The sequence below is a fragment of the Microcaecilia unicolor genome, chromosome 3 (assembly GCF_901765095.1).
Source record: "Microcaecilia unicolor chromosome 3, aMicUni1.1, whole genome shotgun sequence".
Classification (NCBI taxonomy): Eukaryota; Metazoa; Chordata; class Amphibia; order Gymnophiona; family Siphonopidae; genus Microcaecilia; species Microcaecilia unicolor.
Genome location: NC_044033.1, coordinates 523,493,198 through 523,513,614, shown reverse-complemented (window position 1 = coordinate 523,513,614; position 20,417 = coordinate 523,493,198). Strand labels below are relative to the sequence as shown.

The window sequence follows — 20,417 nt, the reverse complement described above, 5'->3', positions numbered from 1 at the left end:
CCATTAGCCCCAGGAATCAAATTTCAGAGCTGAACCTGGGTGTACTGCAAATTTATAGGATAGTGAGAGAGACGAGATTTGCCTTTGACTCACATGCCCCCGAGGACCTGCACAGAAGCTGTGTGAGGGCTGTATCCTAGGACCTGCTGGCTGACCGTTTCACCCATCACTTCTATTTTCTTTCCCTTGTAGTTCTCCTTTCCATAGAGCACTATGTTTGGCTCCGAGAATTCCTGGTTTGATATAGATAGCAAAAAAGAAAAAAACACTAATTAATACTTTACCATCACAACAAATTTTCTTATCATAGGAACATCAATGCATATGAATACTTGAATGTATACCCAGATCTTTATCTATTTTCATTTTGCATATTGTAATATTGCGGTACTGTTTCATGTGGCAGTCCAGGTGCAACTCCTTCATGTTAAGCATGACCCTGATGATTGTTACTTTTTTCTGCATGTGTTGTTACAGCAGAAAGAGGGGACCCTTGCTTCTATTTATGCTCCAAACAATCATCAGGATCAATTTTTTCCTAAGTTCCTGTTGGCTCTGCCGGCATTTGCAAGGGGCCAGATTATCTTGGCTGGGGATTTTAATGCTACTATGCAGGCAGTCTTGGACTGATCTGTCCCCTCTTGGGCTGCTGACCGTAGGTGCTTGTGCATATGGTTGAGTGCCTGGGGCTGTATGATGTCTGGTGGCTTGGTCATCCATCAGTATAAAATCATACTTTTTATTCACATTCACGCTATTTATTTGCGTTTACACTATATTTTTCTGGATAAGACCCTGCCTGATGTAGATTGCTCTTCTGCTACAGGGCATATTACTATCTCTGATCATGCTTCGATGTCGGTGACTATACCATCTTTATGTAAGGAGGTCAGAGACAGACGTTGGACTTTTAATACTTTGTTGTTGAAAGATGCTGATCTTTGTAAGGATTTTGTTACTGCTTTAGGTGATTACTTTGATCTTAATATAGATTCTGGACCTTCCTTTGGTATGGTTTGGGATGCATTTAAGGTAGTCTCTCTGGGATTTTTTCTCCAAAAAGTCAGTCAGCGTTCTAAGGCTCATCAAGCCTGTTTGGCTCAATGTTTGGAGCAGCTTGGATGTTTGGAGGCTTGGCACAAGGCCTCAGGATTGGTGTCGTACCTTCGGGAGCTTCAAGGTATCAAATAGAATTAGCTGCCATTTATGATTAATTGCAGTTTATTAATGTATGCTTGAAACAAACCCATTATGAATGTAGTAATAAGCCAGGTCGCCTTTCGGCTACCAAGTTGCAGAGGGCAAGGGCTGAAAGACATATTCTACATGTAATAGACTGGGGGGGGGGGAGGTTGATCGAATTCTCACAGATTCAGGAACGTTTTCACCAATTTATTGGACTTTGTATACAGCAGAAGACACTATTAGTTCAGGAGCTATTCACAACTACTTGCCTATCCAAAACCCCCCCGAAAATCTCAAAGAATTTAAGGTGATACTTTTTTTTATTGAACTAATTTAATACGTGTCTTAAATAGCTATTGGGAACTAAAAAACCCTTCCTCAGGTCAGGACAGATAGTCTTGACAGCACTGATATTTGGAGAAGTCAACATGAAAGATTTCTAGGCTGGGTGTTCATATTGGCCCAGGAAACAGACCAAGTTTCCATCAGTCAATCAAGAACTAATAGTTAGAAATATTAGCATGCAGTAACACCTAAATATCTGTTGTTTTACCACAGATCCCATTTTATGCCACATACATACTTACTAATAATGCATGCTAACATATTAGCATACGTTAGTAATTCTAGCTTTAAACCAGATAAATGCCACTGCCTTCAAAGCATGGCCAAACAGTACTGTAAGCAATGAAATGGTCAGGTAAAACAAAGATGGAATCCCCCTTTGATCCTCCTACAATTGTATACTGTACCAGTAAGCCAGGCTCCATCCCATATCCCCTCTTGTGTCTGTTAAGAGAGAACTTTGAATAAGTGCTCACACTTGTTAAAAAACAAATCCACATAGCTAGAAGTAGGAACTGGAAAAAGAATGGAATGCAATCCATCCTTGCTGTGGCAGAGAAAAACTGCAGATGCTAGGAAAGCCTTTTATAGTAAGATGATAGGTTCTGGCTCCGTTCCGTTAACAGCAAGAGATTATTTTCTCTTGTGAATAATTTAACTGCCTCGTCCGCCACACATTTTAGTTCTGAAACCTCACGTCTGTTGGCTCAAGTTTTAGCCGATTTTCTTTTCTTCTAATAAGGTGTCTCAGATTTGTAGAGACCTGAAACAAGCTAAGTCTAGCTCTGATTATGTCCAAGCTGAACTTGACCTAGTTCTCGAGAGGCAAGATTTTGAAGAGTTCTCATTCCCAACACATACTTGATAGTTGTTCTGTCTCGTTATTTTCTTCAGTGCCTCAGGTGGTTCTGCAATGGTTTACATCAGATATTAAGTTACTATTTTCTGGCTCCCAACCTACTGATATGAGGCAAATTATTTTGACCCCAATACCCACAGCAACTGGGTTAGATTTAGCAGTTCCTTCTAGTTATCGTCCGATTGCCAGTATCCCTTTGATTACTAAACTGATTAAATCTTCTGTCTATCAACAACTTTCTGCTTATCTTAGTAAGTTTTCATGCTTACATTGTACCCAACTTGGGTTTAGACCTGCTCATAGCACTGAAACCCTTTTGCTTGTTCTAACTTAACTTCATATGTAAAGGAATAATTATGTGTGGGTAAACAGATATTGCTGCTTCAAGTTGACATCTCTGTGGCATTTGATGCTGTTAACCACACCCTTTTGCTTGAGCGATTGATAGAAATTGGTATTTCTGGTAGTGTTCTTAAGTGGTTTCAGGAATTTCTTGTTAACTGTAGTTAATGTGTACGGCAAAACAAATTATTTTCTAATGCCTGGTTTCCGGGTTGTAGGGTCCCTATTGTCCCCTGTGTTGTTCAATTTCTTTATGGCTTCATTAGGAAAAATCAAATTGGAGCCAGGGGAACTGCTTTTGTCCTACAATGATGATATTCTGTTATTATTATCGGTTCCAGTTAACATCGCAGATCTGGTTGGCTATGTTTTGTTTGGTATTAATAGAATTCAGGATTGAGCCTTGCGCAATACGTTAAAACTGAGTCCTAATAAAACAAAAGTGCTTTGGTTTAAAAATTCAGGAGACGTTGTGCCATCCTCAATTGTCTTATCTGTTGATCGAGTTTTACATGTTGAGACTAAGTCTAGAGTGATGGGAGTGATTCTCGACTCATCATTGACATGTGGTCCTCAGGTCAATCATTTATCGCAGAAATCTCTTGGGATTGCAGCTCATAAGATTGTTTTTAGATCTTGATACATTTGCCCTTCTAGTGCAAATGTTAACTCTTTCTCATTTGGACTAATGAAATGCTCTCTATTTGGGTTTGCCTTTAAAATACTTAAGGAAGCTTCAATTTATCCAAAACACAGTGGCTTGACAAATTTTTAGACTCAGTAAGTATACTAGTGTATCGAATGAATTTTATTTAAAGTTGCTTGTTTGTTTTATCAGATTTTATACGGTTTAACTTCTGAACTTGTGATAAAGCAAAGATACTTACCTATATATATATATATATATATATACTAGCCGTTAAGCCCACTAAAACAGGCGAGCTTTGTGTTTTGCAAAATGTAATAATTCTCACCTCCATCCATCCATGTGCAGCAAACCTCCTCTCTCCCCGCCCTCCTCTCCCCCGATCCATGTCCAGCAACCCTGCTCTCTCCCCTGCCTTCCCCCCATGTCCAGCAGCCGTCCTGTATCCCCTGACCTCCCCCCCCCATCCAGCAACCATCCTCTCTCCCCTGTCCTCCCCCCATGTCCAGCAGCCCTCCTCTCTCCCCTGGCCTCACCCCGTCCACCGATCCTCCCCCCCATATCCAGCAACCCTCCTCTTTCCCTTGGCCTCCCCCCCTCCCCCAATCCACCAACCCTGCTCTTCCCCCATGTCCAGCAACCCTCCTCTTTGCCCTGCTCTCACCCCATGTCCAGCTACCCTCCTCGCCGCCGCTCCCTCCCCCTTCCGTGCCGGGCCCCCTGCACTGACCTGACAGTGCCTCTCACCTCCATGTAAAAGCACTGCAGGCAGCAGCAGATCGCTCTGCTGTTGCCTGCAGCGCTTCCACACGGAGGTGAGAGGCGCTGTCGGGTCAGTGCAGGGGGCCCGATACGGAGGGGGCGGGAGGAGCAGCGGGGATGGGGGGGGGGAAGGGTGGAGGTTGGTGCACGCGATGTTCGTTTCCAGGCTCTAGTGGCAGCGTCCGACAGTCCGACTCCGTTTCCCTCTCTGTTCCGCCCTCTGACGTCATCACGTCTTGACGCGAGGGCGGGACAGAGAGGGAAGTCTCTACTGCGCATTTGCAGGTGAGTCGGTCACTTGCCATTTATATGTTTGATATTCTCACAATTGGGTAACGCAATCCCGCGTTGCCCGGTATGGAGCTTGAATCAAGTTTTTCACAGAGCTCTTTGGAGCATGAGACACACTCTAGTGCACATGTGCAAATGCCTTCCTGCTCGCCATGTGAATGCAGGACCAACAGTACAATACTATAGCATAGAAGACGACTCCAAGTGGAGGTGGGAGGGTATTTGAGAATATATATCCTGCTGTCCTTGGAGAATACCTGCTACAGGTAAGTATCTTTGCTTTCTCCGAGGACAAGTAGGCTAATATTCTCACAACTGGGGAATCCCAAACTACCAGGCTCACCAGAAACAATAACCAATGACCATTTGCACTTCGCAATGGTGAGCTCAGAACATAGAGAAATCAGTAACCACATGCAAATCTTCGGAAGTAAAGCCTCGGATAGTATAAAAATGGGTCTAGGTGGATGGAGTTGGATTCTAGAACCCAAAGTAAAAGTGCATAAACTATTCAACGAAATATTTGGATATGTCGGGAATGCTGCCGCAGGTATGCTACTTAGAACAGGAACGAGACGAAAAATGTATGAAAGGAAGAGAACACAGCAGCCTAGCCAAGCTTCCCAATAGAAGTGAACGATTCAGTCATGGCTCTGACAATACAAGTCCGAAGAGTACTATTCTTGGTAGCCCAGCCTGGGAGTAAGGAAAAGAAAAATAATGAAGTAGCCAAACAGACATGTTGCATTCCATGATAGTGACCCACATCCTGTCGTGGGGGGGGGGGGGGGGGGAGGAGGAGGGGGGAACTAAACTTTGAAGAGAAAACCTGTGGTGCTGAGGTTGTTATCAAAAATAGGCCAATGCTCACTTGCAGTCCAATGAATGAAATATGCCAACTGCCATGGGCATGAATCTGTAAAAAGGATGGAGGCAAGAGAAGTAACTAATATAGATCAAACCCTGACACAACCCGAGGTAGGAATCTAGGGAGCATGCAGATAAACACTCTATTACAATGAAAAATAGAAACTGCCAAAAGTCAGTGTCATGGCAAGCCAAAGGAACAGCCATCAGAAACAAATCTGTTCTGGTCAAGAATTCCCACCAACAGGAAAATAAAAACAGTGCTTATCAAATGGGGATACCAATGCAGAGGTCTCAGAACACATACAGAGGTGTAAAAAGGTGTATCCCTTACACAAGGAAGAGAAAACACTGAGGAAACAGAGGCGAATCTCCACTGAGCCAACGCAGACTAAACTCAGAAAGATGTAGAAGGAATACATAAGAGATGGTAAACCTATTCCATTCGAAAAAGAAACACTTCCTAAGGGAAGTATTCTGAAAAGCCAGAAACAGTGGAGACAGTTTCAGGAACATGGTAGAAAGCTAATGCAGAACCTCTATCATCCAGGCCGTGAGGTCAGAGACCGGAGAATGGGATGCTGAAAAAAAAAAGACACCCCCCCCCCCCCCCGTTCCTTGGAAAGAGGGTCAAAGAACATTGCAGGGATTACTAAGCTTGGAAAGAGAATTCCAGAAAAAGAGGAAGTCAAAAGTGCAGAGGCCAAGAACGATACATCAGATCCAACCTGCTCGGGAACAGAGCACTGCCCCAAGAGGGAGATGAGAGAAGAAGAATAGAGAAGATTGTTCTCCCAAAGAAAGGGAAAATATAAGTGATAGTAGTCTGTTACGGATCTGGGGCCTGGAACAGAACGAAAGGATGGGACGATGTGCTTGAGTAACCATGAGATATATCGCCAGGATGTTCCAGAATAGGAAGAACCTACAAGTAACATCTCTTGTTGGCCAAACTGTTGGAATTACCCATTCAAAAAGTGGTCTGAAAGAGCAGACTAGAACAGACAACCCACTGTCACAACCATAAGTTCCCCTGACATAGAGAGCGAAGCCAGTACAACTTGAGTGCAACCTGATTATCCATGGGAACGAGCAGAAATTAGCTGAACAGTCTACACTGCATTCCTTGTGAATGTGTAAGGTCACCCAGAGTCTCAGAAAGAGTTGTCTCCAGGGCTGATGAAAAAGTTAGTGGAAAAGCCTGACAAAGGAGTTTTGAACCCTAGGCGGGAAGCAACTACCATCAAGAGTCCATGAAGCCAAGTATCGAGAAAAATAGTCCTAGGGACAAATGGGGCAGAATCAATCCTCAGATGGAAAGCAAACAAGCCAAGGAGACATGTGGATGACTTCTTCCAGGAGCCCCGTGGTCTGACACCACCAAGAAGCTAAAGTGCACTGGGAGATCCCATGTGAAAATGAGCATGGGCGATGTATGGACAGTGGAGGCCATGTAATCAACAACCTGAACAGTTGCGAAGGTGGGATTCACCAAAAGGCCCAGTGCCCAATTGGTAAGAGTGTCCAGAATAACCGTTCCATATGAAAAGACGCTCCAGTCAGGTGAGTATCAGCAGGAGCCCAATGATCTTGAAATGGGAGATGGGAAGGAGAGGGGGCTGGGGGTAGAGTAACACGGATCCCACTAAGTCCAGCACCCTAAAAGTGCTCCATGTGGACTCCCAATCATCGACATACTTTGACCAGACCCAAATGGGCAAAGATATGGACTCACAGGCAGCACAGAGGAGCTGCAAAGATCTCGAGACACATGATGAATATTCCAGGAATGGGCACGAAGCCAAAAGGTAGCATGTGGCACAGGAAGTAGAATGTCTCCAGTCGAAATCAAAGAGACTGCCCATGGATAAATATCCATCAAGTCTAGAGGGCAGTGCCAATGATTGCCGAGAACCATGGGGAGTAGGGTGCTCAGGAAAAGGAACCATCCTAAACTGTTCTTTAGATGAGAAAGTAGTAAAAGAGTCGAAGAGGTAGGATGGAAAATATCCCCGTTGTGTACTGACAAAAGAGAGAACAAGGAGCAGAAGAGCTGCTGCCGTGCCATGGTGATACAGACTTTGAGCTCAAGGGCTTGCAGAAGGGCAGAGAGATCATCCAGAAGGAACTTCTCATACTGAAAACTGATGCGAGACACTCCCAGCAGACAAGTCGTCTGCCTGAGACCTGAATATCTGTAGCCTCCATTCAATCAGTAGGGCATCCAGGCACTAACTGGCACTACAGCAATTTTCCTCTGGAGCTATACAAAGCGGTACTCTGCATGTCTGGAGAGCTGTCCAGGCCGAAAAGCATGCTGAAGACGGGAAGTAATATACTGGGTTGGAGTTCAAGAAGGCTAGTTAAAAGAGGTAGCAAATAAAAGAACCTCTGTTCGAAATGAGTGAAGAACCTCCTAGATAAGGAGGAAATCTGAGAAAGCCCCCGGGAGGAGAGAATATGACGGCGGCTGCAGAGGTCTTGATGAGGTCAGTGATCCCCTCCAACTGTGTTCTGAAAAGGTTCTTTCTCTGGCACTTGGCAGCCACTAGCCTCTGCTGAACACACAAAGTCAGAGACACGCAGTTACAAGGGACCATGCAGCAACATTGGAGGCAAAATGCTGGAAGCTGCATCAAGAAATGGCAGGTAGCAGGACTAAGACAGGAGAAGGGCAGTGAAAAAAATCCCATACTTAAGACCCTGAGTGAATCCATGGTATTAGCATTCCTGCTTGTGGGCACCGAAGCACAGTTCGTAGAACTCCATAGTCTTCTGAGCATGTATCCAGCCACTATAGAAGGAGGAGGAAATAGAGCCCATGAAAACTAGGAGACTTCTGAAATTGGTGAATGGAGGCAATGTCTATGGGAGGGAGCAGCGCCACAGCAGGCTTCCCAACTGCTGACGAGAACATCAGGGAAGAGCTTATGGACCAGGACTAGTACAGATCTCCTAAGGAAGAGAGTCATAGTCCGGGAACTCAAAAAGGAAAAAGTAAGTCTCCACCTCAGAAAGCAGTGAAAAGATGGCTGCCATATCCTCTACAAAAGAAGGGAAGGACAGGCTTGTGGAGGGAGGATGGGTGCAAACTGTATTCCAAAGGACTCCTTCAACAAGAAGTGCCAGGGATCAGCATCTGACCTCCATATGCTCCTCACCGGTGTCAGCCCCCCATAGGTAGGCTGAGACCAAGTCCTCCTCAACCGAGAAGAACCAGGACCATGATAGGGGCATAGAGGATTGGGCTCCAGCCTTGAGTTGTATAAAAACTGCTTGCATCAACATCAACTGACGCAGGAAGCAGTCGACCCCAGTGCCACATTCGACACTGTGGCGGATGCCCACCGCAGACTGAGGATTATGCAGGGCTGACTCAAAAAGCGTGGTAGGCTCAAGCACTTTTGATGCTGATGTGAAGAAAACCACTCCAGAGTCCAGGAATCAAGACTCGGATGTCAAGAGGCATGGCAGACGCAAGCACCTTCAACGCCGATGCTCTATGAAGTAAACCAGCCCAGCAGATGTGCTGATAGTGACATCAAAGCAGTTGGAGCGTCAGTATAGAGACAAACTGCTGAAGTAGCGGTCTCACCACTGGCTAAGGGCCATAAGGGGTGGAGTGGAGAAGCATGGCTGGCGCAAGTAACTTTGATGCTGAAGCACTCCAAAGAACAGACAATTGAAGGAGCAGGGTCCTGATGCTCCGAGACTCATGTAGTGGCAGTAATTGGAAGCATCGAGACCCCTCGAAGACCAAATGCTGCAGTGACCTGGATGCACCGGAGACCGACGCCAATCCTCGATGCCGACATGGGCAAGAAGCCTTGGTACCAATGTCGATCCTCAACGCCAGTCCGCAGTATTGACGTGGATGCTCCATACCAACTTCCTACGGTGTCACAAAAGGCCTAGCCACCCGCCTGGGGTTATCCCACAGCCACTTAGAGGGTCTATCCCAAGCACAGCTCAGGTCCGCGTGCACCTGCCACTTGTGATCTACACTAGCACCCTCCTCCCACCGACGGGTCACAACCGCTTCTGGGCGAGTCTCCCGCTCTCCAATTATCCCCAGTGATTTCTAGGTTACTGGAGCCACACTCCCAGTGGTCCCACAGTTCCCAGAAATTGCTCACAGACCAAACACACAAACCACCAGTATTCTTTATCAGTCTAGACAGAGAGGCAATAAACTAAATATGTATTTTAAAAAGCTGAACAGTGGAACAAAATAGTGCAATCCGTAAACAATAATATAATAGGTAACTGAAATATGGATCAATTAACACAATAACTAAACATTTGTATACTGTCTAAACAGTACCTGGGAAGATCAGGACATATAATTCACCGAGCTTCAGCAAAGAGATCTGTCTCTTTTTTCTCCCGGGCTACGACTGAAGCAACAGCCAGTACTACTGGGTAATTTCAAACTCTAGGCCAATCAGAGCCCAATCAACAAGTTTAAAAAGTATACTGCTCAGTACTGTAGATTCCCTTCTTCACTAAGTGAAACTAAAAGAGGGCATTCACTTTTCTATAACAGCTTTAATGTAAAACATGCACCACCTGCTGGCCAAACTACAGAAATGCACTTCAAGGTTTAATAAAAGCAATTTTACAGGTTTAAAAAACATACTGTTCTGTCACACTCAGCAATACCAACTTCCCTCGGCACGTGCGAGGTGAAGCCTCACGCTCCTGGCTGGTGCCGAAAACGGTCAGTCCTAGGGACTCAAATAGCAGCTGCCGTCACAAAAAAGAGTTCCCTGTGAGACACTTTGACTAACTGGATTCTGGCATGAATCTGAAGAGGCAGAACACAGTTAGAAGGGGTATACTGCCATACCAAAAGGTTTCAGACAGAAAAAGGGAAGAGTCGATGGTGCCCAGGAAAGAACGAAACACCAGAGAAAATGAAAGGCAAAACCCCACTGGAGCTCAGGCCTAAATGTGGCCTATGGAGCCGCAGTGAAGAAGAGAGAGAGAAAAAAAATTGAATGGGAAGAAAAAGAACCCGAACAAGGCACATAAGTAAAGAAAAGAAAACCAAAAAGACACAAAAAGAAACTCTGGTAAGAACTAAGTACATAAGTACATAAGTAGTGCCATACTGGGAAAGACCAAAGGTCCATCTAGCCCAGCATCCTGTCACCGACAGTGGCCAATCCAGGTCAAGGGCACCTGGCACGCTCCCCAAACGTAAAAACATTCCAGACAAGTTATACCTAAAAATGCGGAATTTTTCCAAGTCCATTTAATAGCGGTCTATGGACTTGTCCTTTAGGAATCTATCTAACCCCTTTTTAAACTCCGTCAAGCTAACCGCCCGTACCACGTTCTCCGGCAACGAATTCCAGAGTCTAATTACACGTTGGGTGAAGAAAAATTTTCTCCGATTCGTTTTAAATTTACCACACTGTAGCTTCAACTCATGCCCTCTAGTCCTAGTATTTTTGGATAGCGTGAACAGTCGCTTCACATCCACCCGATCCATTCCACTCATTATTTTATACACTTCTATCATATCTCCCCTCAGCCGTCTCTTCTCCAAGCTAAAAAGCCCTAGCCTTCTCAGCCTCTCTTCATAGGAAAGTCGTCCCATCCCCACTATCATTTTCGTCGCCCTTCGCTGTACCTTTTCCAATTCTACTATATCTTTTTTGAGATACGGAGACCAGTACTGAACACAATACTCCAGGTGCGGTCGCACCATGGAGCGATACAACGGCATTATAACATCCGCACACCTGGACTCCATACCCTTCCTAATAACACCCAACATTCTATTCGCTTTCCTAGCCGCAGCAGCACACTGAGCAGAAGGTTTCAGCGTATCATCGACGACGACACCCAGATCCCTTTCTTGATCCGTAACTCCTAACGCGGAACCTTGCAAGACGTAGCTATAATTCGGGTTCCTCTTACCCACATGCATCACTTTGCACTTGTCAACATTGAACTTCATCTGCCACTTGCACGCCCAATCTCCCAGTCTCGCAAGGTCCTCCTGTAATCGTTCACATTCCTCCTGCGACTTGATGACCCTGAATAATTTTGTGTCATCGGCGAATTTAATTACCTCACTAGTTATTCCCATCTCTAGGTCATTTATAAATACATTAAAAAGCAACGGACCCAGCACAGACCCCTGCGGGATCCCACTAACTACCCTCCTCCACTGAGAATACTGGCCACGCAATCCTACTCTCTGCTTCCTATCTTTCAACCAGTTCTTAATCCATAATAATACCCTACCTCCGATTCCATGACTCTGCAATTTCTTCAGGAGTCTTTCGTGCGGCACTTTGTCAAACGCCTTCTGAAAATCCAGATATACAATATCAACCGGCTCCCCATTGTCCACATGTTTGCTTACCCCCCTCAAAAAAATGCATTAGATTGGTGAGGCAAGACTTCCCTTCACTAAATCCGTGCTGACTTTGTCTCATCAGTCCATGTTTTTGTATATGCTCTGCAATTTTATTCTTAATAATAGCCTCCACCATCTTGCCCGGCACCGACGTCAGACTCACCGGTCTATAATTTCCCGGATCTCCGCTGGAACCCTTCTTAAAAATCGGAGTAACATTGGCTACCCTCCAGTCTTCCGGTACTACACTCGATTTTAGGGACAGATTGCATATTTCTAACAGTAGCTCCGCAAGTTCATTTTTTAGTTCTATTAATACTCTGGGATGAATACCATCAGGTCCCGGTGATTTACTACTCTTCAGCTTGCTGAACTGACCCATTACATCCTCCAAGGTTACAGAGAATTCGTTTAGTTTCTCCGACTCCCCCGCTTCAAATATTCTTTCCGGCACCGGTGTCCCCCCCAAATCCTCCTCGGTGAAGACCGAAGCAAAGAATTCATTTAATTTCTCCGCTACGGCTTTGTCCTCCCTGATCGCCCCTTTAACACCATTTTCGTCCAGCGGCCCAACCGACTCTTTGGCCGGTTTCCTGCTTTTAATGTATCTAAAAAAATTTTTACTATGTATTTTTGCTTCCAACGCTAATTTCTTCTCAAAGTCCTTTTTTGCCCTCCTTATCTCCGCTTTGCATTTGGCTTGGCATTCCTTATGATCTATCCTGTTACTTTCAGTTGGTTCTCTTCTCCACTTTCTGAACCAGGAGCTGGGAGGAGAGAGGAAAAAAAATACATCCTCTCTTCACCACAGAAAAAAAAAAAAAGAGACTGTTCGTCCTGCATTCGCGCAGCAGGAGGGAAAACATTCACACCGGAGCGCGTCTCATGCGCCAAAGAGCTCTGTGAAAAGCTTGATACAAGCTCCGGACCGGGCAATGTGGGATCGCGTTACCCAACTGAGAATATTAGCCTGCTTGTCCTCAGAGAAATATTGTTTCTCTTCTCGCTTGCGTGATAAATTCATTCTCAGTACCCCTTCTTTTAGAAATTTGCCATTTTTTAGTGTGGCTAACACTATATTTTCAGCTACAGGTTTGTCTCTTTGGAATTCCATGTTAGGACAGAAAAAAATTATTTGCAAGTTCGGAAAAAGTTTAACACCATTTTGTTTGGTAGGTTATAACCACATTGATTGCTTTTAATTTTTGATGTACATTATATATTTTAATGTATTTTGCTATAAATCAGTATTTTGTATATTGCTTTATTATCTGTATACCACATTGAACCAGTGATGGGAAAGCTGTGGTCAATAAGAATTATACTGATATTTGTGTAAGATAAATACTGGCTCTGTTGATACTGCCTAAAACAAAGAGCTGCTCTTTCCATTCCTATAACCTCCTACTATATGAACTGCCAAAATTCCTGAGAGGTGTCAGCAAGCTGTAGCAGGAATGCAGGTGAGAGGCAGGACTCATTGATGATTTAATGACTCAGAGAAAGAAATAAAACCTCATACATGCAGCCCTCACAAACTTAAGCTCCTTCTTTCAGGCTGCAATGTGTCCTTGAAGCAGAACACCACACAACCCAACTTCAGTGCCAAGCATCTTGTTTCATCCCTTTTAATCCTGTGGGATGAATAACCCCAAGACAGCGAAGATACTTACCTGTAGGAGGTATTCTCTGAGGACAGCAGGCTGATTGTTCTCACATGTGGGTCGATGTCTGCGTCGGCCCAGGAACCAGCATTTTGCAAGCAAAATGTTTAAAAATTTTGCCAGAGTCTTCTCGTGCGCGTGCTGCACGCATGTGTGGACTGATTTCCTGCCCGTCGCGTGAGCACATCTCCTCAGTTAAATCAAAAAGCATAAAAATAAACAAATAACAACTCCAAAGGTGATGGCGGGTTTGTGAGAACAATCAGCCTGCTGTCCTCAGAGAATACCTGCTACAGGTAAGTATCTTTGCTTTCTCCAAAGACAAGCAGGCTGCTTGTTCTCACATGTGGGGTATACCTAGCATCCAAGCTCACTCAAAACAATGAACAGTGGTCAATTGGGCCTCGCAACAGCGAGGATGTAACAAAGATTGACCTGAAACTAAAAACAACCAACTGAGAGTGCAGCCTGGAACAGAACAAAAAGGGCCTAGGGGGGTGGAGCTGATGAGGACAACGTCGAATCCTCACATCGCCTCGGGGTTGTGTCCGACGATGGACAGTCCCGGGGGGACCTGCACAGCAGGAGACCTAGAGATCGGTGGAGACCCACTTGATGCCTCACTGCTCCCAGCGTGCTGTGGCCTCTCAGCAGCCATGCGTACCTCTGCTCCCGACGTCAATGCGTCCCTCAATGTCGATATCGACGCTGCCAACCTCAGTTCCGATGCCAATGTTGACATGGAAGGACCGGACCGAGGCCCAAAATGTTTGTCTCTCTGGGCTTCTCGAGCAAGTTGAGTCCTTTTCTTCATACGAAGACAAAGGGCACAACGAAATGGGCTATGGTCGGGCCCAAGGCACCAGGAATGGGTATCTGTGTCTGAGATGGTCTGGTTGCACCGAGTACAACGTTTGAAGCCGCTGGGTGTCTTTGATGACATGGAAGGGAAAACCGCACCGGCGAAATCAAACAATTCGATTGTGTCGAATGAAAAAGGGCACAAAAAAGGGTAGAAACCCGACCCCGTGGCCTAAAACCGTCCGCTGATGGAAAAAGAAAGAAAACTTAAGAAAAAAGTGAGAAACCTTTCTTTCTTTTCTTTTAAAAAGAAGAAAACGAATGAGTTGAAGAAACAACTAAAAATCAAAAGACCAAAAGTAAAGGCTCTTTCCTGGGCACGAAAAAGGAGCCACAGAATTGATCTGCCGCTCCTTGTCGCGGAAAGAAAGAAACTGAAGAGCGCAGTTGCATGATGGGTGGGAAGTCGGTGCGCACTGCACGCACTTCCAGAAGGCTCTGGCAAAGTTTTTTTTTTGCTTTTGCAAATGCCGGGTCCTGAACAGACGCGGACGCCGACCCAGTTGTGAGAACAACTCAGCCTGCATGTTCTCGGAGAAATTACGTATTACTAATAATAGTTCTGCAAGTTCATTTTTCAATTCTATTAGTACTCTGGGATGTATACCACCTGGTCCAGCTTTGCGCCTCTTCAATTTGTCAAATTGCCCAATTACATCTTCCAGGTTTACAGAGATTTGATTCAGTTTCTCTGACTCATTAGCATTGAATACCATTTCTGGCGTTGGTATCTCTCCCATATCTTCAATTAATTTAATCTCTCCACTATGGCCTTGTCTTCCCTGAGTGACTCTTTTACCCCTCTATCGTCTAGCGGTCCAACTGATTTTTTGCCGGCTTCTTACTTCTAATATACCTAAAACGTTTTTACTGTGTGTTTTTGCATACAACACAATCTGCTTTTCAAAGTCTCTCTTTGCCTTCCTTATCAGCGCTTTGCATTTGACTTGACATTCCTTATGCTGTTTCCTATTATTTTCAGTTGGATCCTTCCTCCATTTTCTGAAGGATTTTCTTTTAGCTGTAACAGTTTCCTTCACCTCACTTTTTAAACATGCGGCTGTCATTTGGCCTTCCCTTCCTCCTTTTTTAATATATGGAATATATCTGGCCTGGGCTTCCAGGATGGTATTTTTGAACAGCATCCGTGCCTGATGTAAATTTCTGATCTTTGCAGCTGCTCTTCTAAGTTTATTTATTTATTTATTACCATTCTTCTCATTTGATCATAGTCTCCCTTTTGAAAGTTAAATGCTAACGTATTGGATTTCCTGTGTGTACTTACTCCAGAGCTTATTAAATCTGATCATATTATGATCACTGTTGTCAAATGGCCCCAGCACCATTACCTCCTGCACAAGATCTTGCGCTCCACTAAGGACTAGGTCTAGAATGCTGCTCCATGAAGCAGCCCTTGATTTCATTAAGGAATTTTACCTCCTTGGCATGCCCTGATATTACATTTACCCAGTCAATATTGGGGTAATTGAAATCACCTATTATTATTGTGTTGCCCAGTTTGTTAGCCTCCCTAATTTTTGATAACATTTCTACATCTATCTGTTCATCCTGACCAGGTGGAGGTAGTATACTCCTACCACTATCCTTTTCCCCTTTACAAATGGAGGGGTCCTTTTACTAAGGTGCACTGAAAAATGGCCTGCGGTAGTGTAGATGAATGATTAGACTGCGCAGAATTATTTTTCAGCAGAAATGCCGAAAATTGTCGTGCGTCCATTTTAGGTCTGAGACCTTACCTCCAGCCATTGACCTCGCGGTAAAGAATCCGGGCAATAATGACCTATGCGCACCAAATGCCACTTGGTGCGCATCCATTACGCGTATTGGACACGCGCCAAAAATGAAATTACCACGAGAGCCACGCGGTAGTCGGGCGGTAACTCCATTTTGGCGCGTGTAGACGATTACGCAGCTTAGTAAAAGGGCCCTGGAATTTCTATCCATTGGGATTCCAAGATGTGTTTTGTGTCCTGCAGAATTTTTAGTCTATTTGATTCAAGGCCCTCCTTAAGATATAATGCTACCCCTCCACCAATCTGAACCATTCCGATGGATTTCCGTAAGTGGTATATCAAGCTCAGAATAAACTTGGAAACCCCTTGTTTTTGTGGTATCACTATATTCATGCATACTGAACAGTGCCATTTTAAGAGATTTACTGACAATGAAAGATAAATAAACTCATATACAAATCCCAAACCATGGAATGTTTGGAAATGGTGAGATGCTGCACTACATCTGTTCAGTGATAGCATACTTACGAAGTCTATGGTCTGTAGGGACCGGAAGCTGGTGTCACACTGACATCCCAGTGCGCACGTATCAGGATAGGTTCCTTCTTCCAACACAAATTGGTTTCCAGAGAACCCTTCTTCATCAAATGCCACCCAGCTGCAAGAGAGACAAAGGTGCGTTTTCCACAGATCCCACCATCTCGTCAGAGCTCTTCCATACATGCCATAAGCACCATTGTTTTTAAGATACAGCTTGCCAAAATCACATGACGACAATTTTCAAAGGTTCTAAAACAGGTAAATCTGCCTTTACCAATACAAAATTGAAAAAGCTGCCCCCCTCCCCTCACTTTAGTGCGGGTAAAAGTACAAACCATGACATGTATACTTTTGTCTGTGAGAGAAAAAGGGTGGGGTTAGATTTGAGAAAGAAAAGTGCACAGTCTGTGTATAGTCTGCTGGCAATTTTTATATGTGCATATTTTCAAAAAGGATCTCACAGAATCTGCAAAATACCCACAGATCTGTAGAGCCCAATGGGAAGAATGAAAATGGATCCCTCATTAAGCAGCTAAAGCAAAGTGTCATGTCAGTGTCACAGTGATGTACATAAAGCACAAGAACAGCAGAAACAGTTGAAAAGCAGTTCTTCATCAGAGCCCCAGACAGGTATTATACTGACACATGGAAGGAAGGAATACAGCACAAAGAGCTGAAAGAGTAGACTGGGGATGAGAGTTCTAAAAACAGGATGCAGGGACATACTGGAAATAATGAAAAGTACAAACCTTTGGTTTTAAAGCATACGAGGACAAATAAAGAAATAAGGTGGAAGACCCAGGCCAAAGAAGCACTACAGCTGAACTGGAGACAATAACCTTACTGAGACAGATAATTGGAAACAGGCTTCTGTACTTACCTGCCAGCTAGAACCCTGCACGACTTGACGGCAAAGGGCTCCATTTCTTTCCTGCTTTCGTCAAAAACTTCACTCTTTCCTTTAAACTCTGGCTCTGAAAATAACTGGACCTAAAAGTGAGAGGCATTGACCGCGTGATGAATGGATTCAGATACCTATGCTTTCCTACAGACTGAGAAGTTGTACTGGACCACATGGGACAAGGGGAACCTTTAATTAATTAATTTATTTATTTATTTATTGCATTTGTATCCCACATTTTCCCACCTATTTGCGGGCTCAGTGTGGCTTACAATAAGACATGAATAATAGAAATACATTTGATTCGACTAAGTTATGGATTACATTGAACAGAGTTGTGCGAGACATTCGAATATCAATAGGAGTATAACAATGGGACATCAACATGGAAACATTAGAAGGAGACAATGGGAAAAAGGGCATTGTTAGAAACCTGGTATATAATGTACTTTGTTTCATGAGTAAGTGAATGATTGACAGGATAGAGGGATGGGGGATCAGAAGTGGATGTGTATTGAGTTGGTGACCAGTGAGTGTGGTTTCTAAGTGTTTTGGTTCTTTCCGTAAGTTTGTTCAAATAGGTGAGTCTTCAGTAGTTTACGGAAGGAGGCTTGTTCACTAATCGTTCTTAGGTTGCGCGGTAGTGTATTCCAAGACTTAGTGCTCATGTAGGAAAAGGTTGACGCGTGTATCGTCTTGTACTTCAACCTCTTGCAAGTTGGGTAGTGAAGGTTGAGGTGAGTTCGGGATGATTTTTTGGCGTTTCTGGGTGGTAGGTTTATTAAATCAGTCATGTACGCTGGGGCTTCACCGTGAATAATCTTATGGACTAACGTGCAAATTTTAAAAGTAACGCGGTCCTTGAGTGGAAGCCAATGTAGCCTCTCACGCAGTGGTTTTGCCCTTTCATATTTAGGTTTTCCGAGGATGAGCCTGGCTGCTGTGTTCTGGGCTGTTTGAAGCTTCTTCAGTATTTGCTCTTTGCAGCCTGCGTATAATGAGTTGCAGTAATCACACGCACACATTGTCGGAACACAGCAACAAAGGAGAAATTAGATCTTACCTGCTAATTTGCTTTCCTTTAGTCCCTCCAGACAGGTCCAGGGAACTCACTGGTGGGTTGTGCACTCCTTCCAGCAGGTGGAGACGGAGAACTCTGACTCTAGAGAGCCAATAAGAGCCCTGGCCAACTAGCCTTAGATTCAGTATACAAGTAACAAAGCAGGAGAAGAATCAAGAGAGAAAGAAACGCTTTCTGTGCCGTCGGGTATCTGAGCAGCCATTCCATGGAAATTATAATGCAACAAAAGCAAGACAGCGACACCGCCGTGCCGGTCAGCCAACGAATAAATTGGACAAAGTACAGCCCTATCTAGTAGAGGTACTTTGTCAACATTTGTAGAAATTAATTCAATACTTTATGTATTTTTTTATCAAGTTTTGCAGTATCGCAAACCACAAAGCAGCTGTAAACGTGAACCAAAACCGTACCCAAACAACAAGAACACATTCTTTCATACTATTTACACAGACATGGGCAGGACCTGGACCGGTCCGGAGGGACTAAAGGAAAGCAAATTAACAGGTAAGATCTAATTTCTTCTTCATTAGCGTCCCTCCGGACCGGTCCAGGAACTGACTGGTGGGAGGTAACAAAGCAGTAATCTTAAGGAAGGGACCCCAGCAATCTTGCCGTGAGAACCCCTGCCCCGAAAACCGCTTCCTGACGGCACTGCACATCCAATCTGTAATGCTTCGAGAACGAATGCAAAGAAGACCACGTTGTCGCCTTACAAACGTCCAAAGGAGGAACCAAGAAACATTCCGCCCAAGAAGCCGCTTGCCCCCTAGTAGAATGAGCCTTGAGCCCTTGCAGAACTTGCTTGCCTGATAGAAGGTAAGCGGACTTTATCGTTTCCTTCAACCACCTAGATAGAGTTGGTTTTGAAGCCGCTAGACCCTTACGGGATCCCCCGATAAACAGACAGTCTGAACGCCTGAAATCTTCCAAAACTTTCAATAGTGCCTAAGGACCCTTCTGACATCAAGAGACCGCAGCCTGTGCTGTTTTTCCGAACTCGAGGAAGAACCTAAGACTGGTAAAACCACAGACTGAGAGACATGAAAACGAGAGACAACTTTAGGAAGGAAAGAAGGAACCGGACGCACCACCAGACGCTCCTTAGAAAACTCCAAAAACGGCAACCTACAGGAAAGAGCCTGTAACTCCGACACACGTCTGGCCGAGGCAACGGCCACCAAAAACACCATCTTGAGCATCAAGTCCTTAAGAGAACAAGCTAAAGATTCAAAGGGAGGCCTAGTAAGAACTGACAAAGACCATATTAAGGTCCCAAGTCAGAAAAATAACTCAAGGGAAGCCGCAGTAGACCTACTCCTTTCAAAAAACGAGAAACATCCGGAAGACTAGCTAAGGACTTGCCCTGAACGCGACCCCGAAAACATGATAAAGCCGCGACTTGAACCTTAAGGGAAGCAAGAGCCAAGCCCTTATCAAAGCCATGCTGTAAAAAAAATCCAACAACTCCGGCACCGAGGCTCGTAAAGGAGAAATGTCTCGATTAGTGCACCAGGACTCAAAAATCCGCCAAATTCTGACAAAATTCAGAGATGTCGAACAACGATGAGAACGAAGCATGGTGGAGATGACTTTCGAAGACTAACCCCTCTTCGTCAATCACGCCCTCTCAAGAGCCAGGCCGTAAGACAAAACCGAGCTGGATCTGGATAGAGAATTGGCCCCTGAATGAGCAGGCCAGGGTGCTCCGGCAGCTGGAGGGGAGGAGCAGCTAGAAGGTGCAAGAGATCTGCATACCATGGCCTGCGAGGCCAGTCTGGAGCTACTAGTATCACCTGTCCTGCATGCGCCTCGATGCGCTGGGTAAGTCTTCCCAGGAAAGGCCACAGAGGAAACGCATATAGAAGACCTGGAGGCCACGGCTAAAGAAGAGCATCCACCCCATCCGCTCGAGGATCTTTGATGCGACTGAAGAAGCGACTTACCTT

The 20,417-nt window shown here is 44.8% G+C and overlaps 1 protein-coding gene across 1 annotated transcript in view; it reads right to left on the bottom strand.

Moving 5' to 3' along the window:
- Positions 1 to 20,417, bottom strand: part of CRYBG1 (crystallin beta-gamma domain containing 1) — a 262,927-nt gene that overhangs the window by 29,049 nt on the left and 213,461 nt on the right. Inside the window, exons 15-17 of the mRNA XM_030199173.1 lie at positions 17,370 to 17,479; positions 16,478 to 16,607; positions 94 to 233 (exon numbers count right to left, since the gene is read on the bottom strand). Coding sequence (XP_030055033.1) covers positions 94 to 233; positions 16,478 to 16,607; positions 17,370 to 17,479 — 380 coding nt within the window. The remainder of the gene's footprint in view (positions 1 to 93; positions 234 to 16,477; positions 16,608 to 17,369; positions 17,480 to 20,417) is intronic.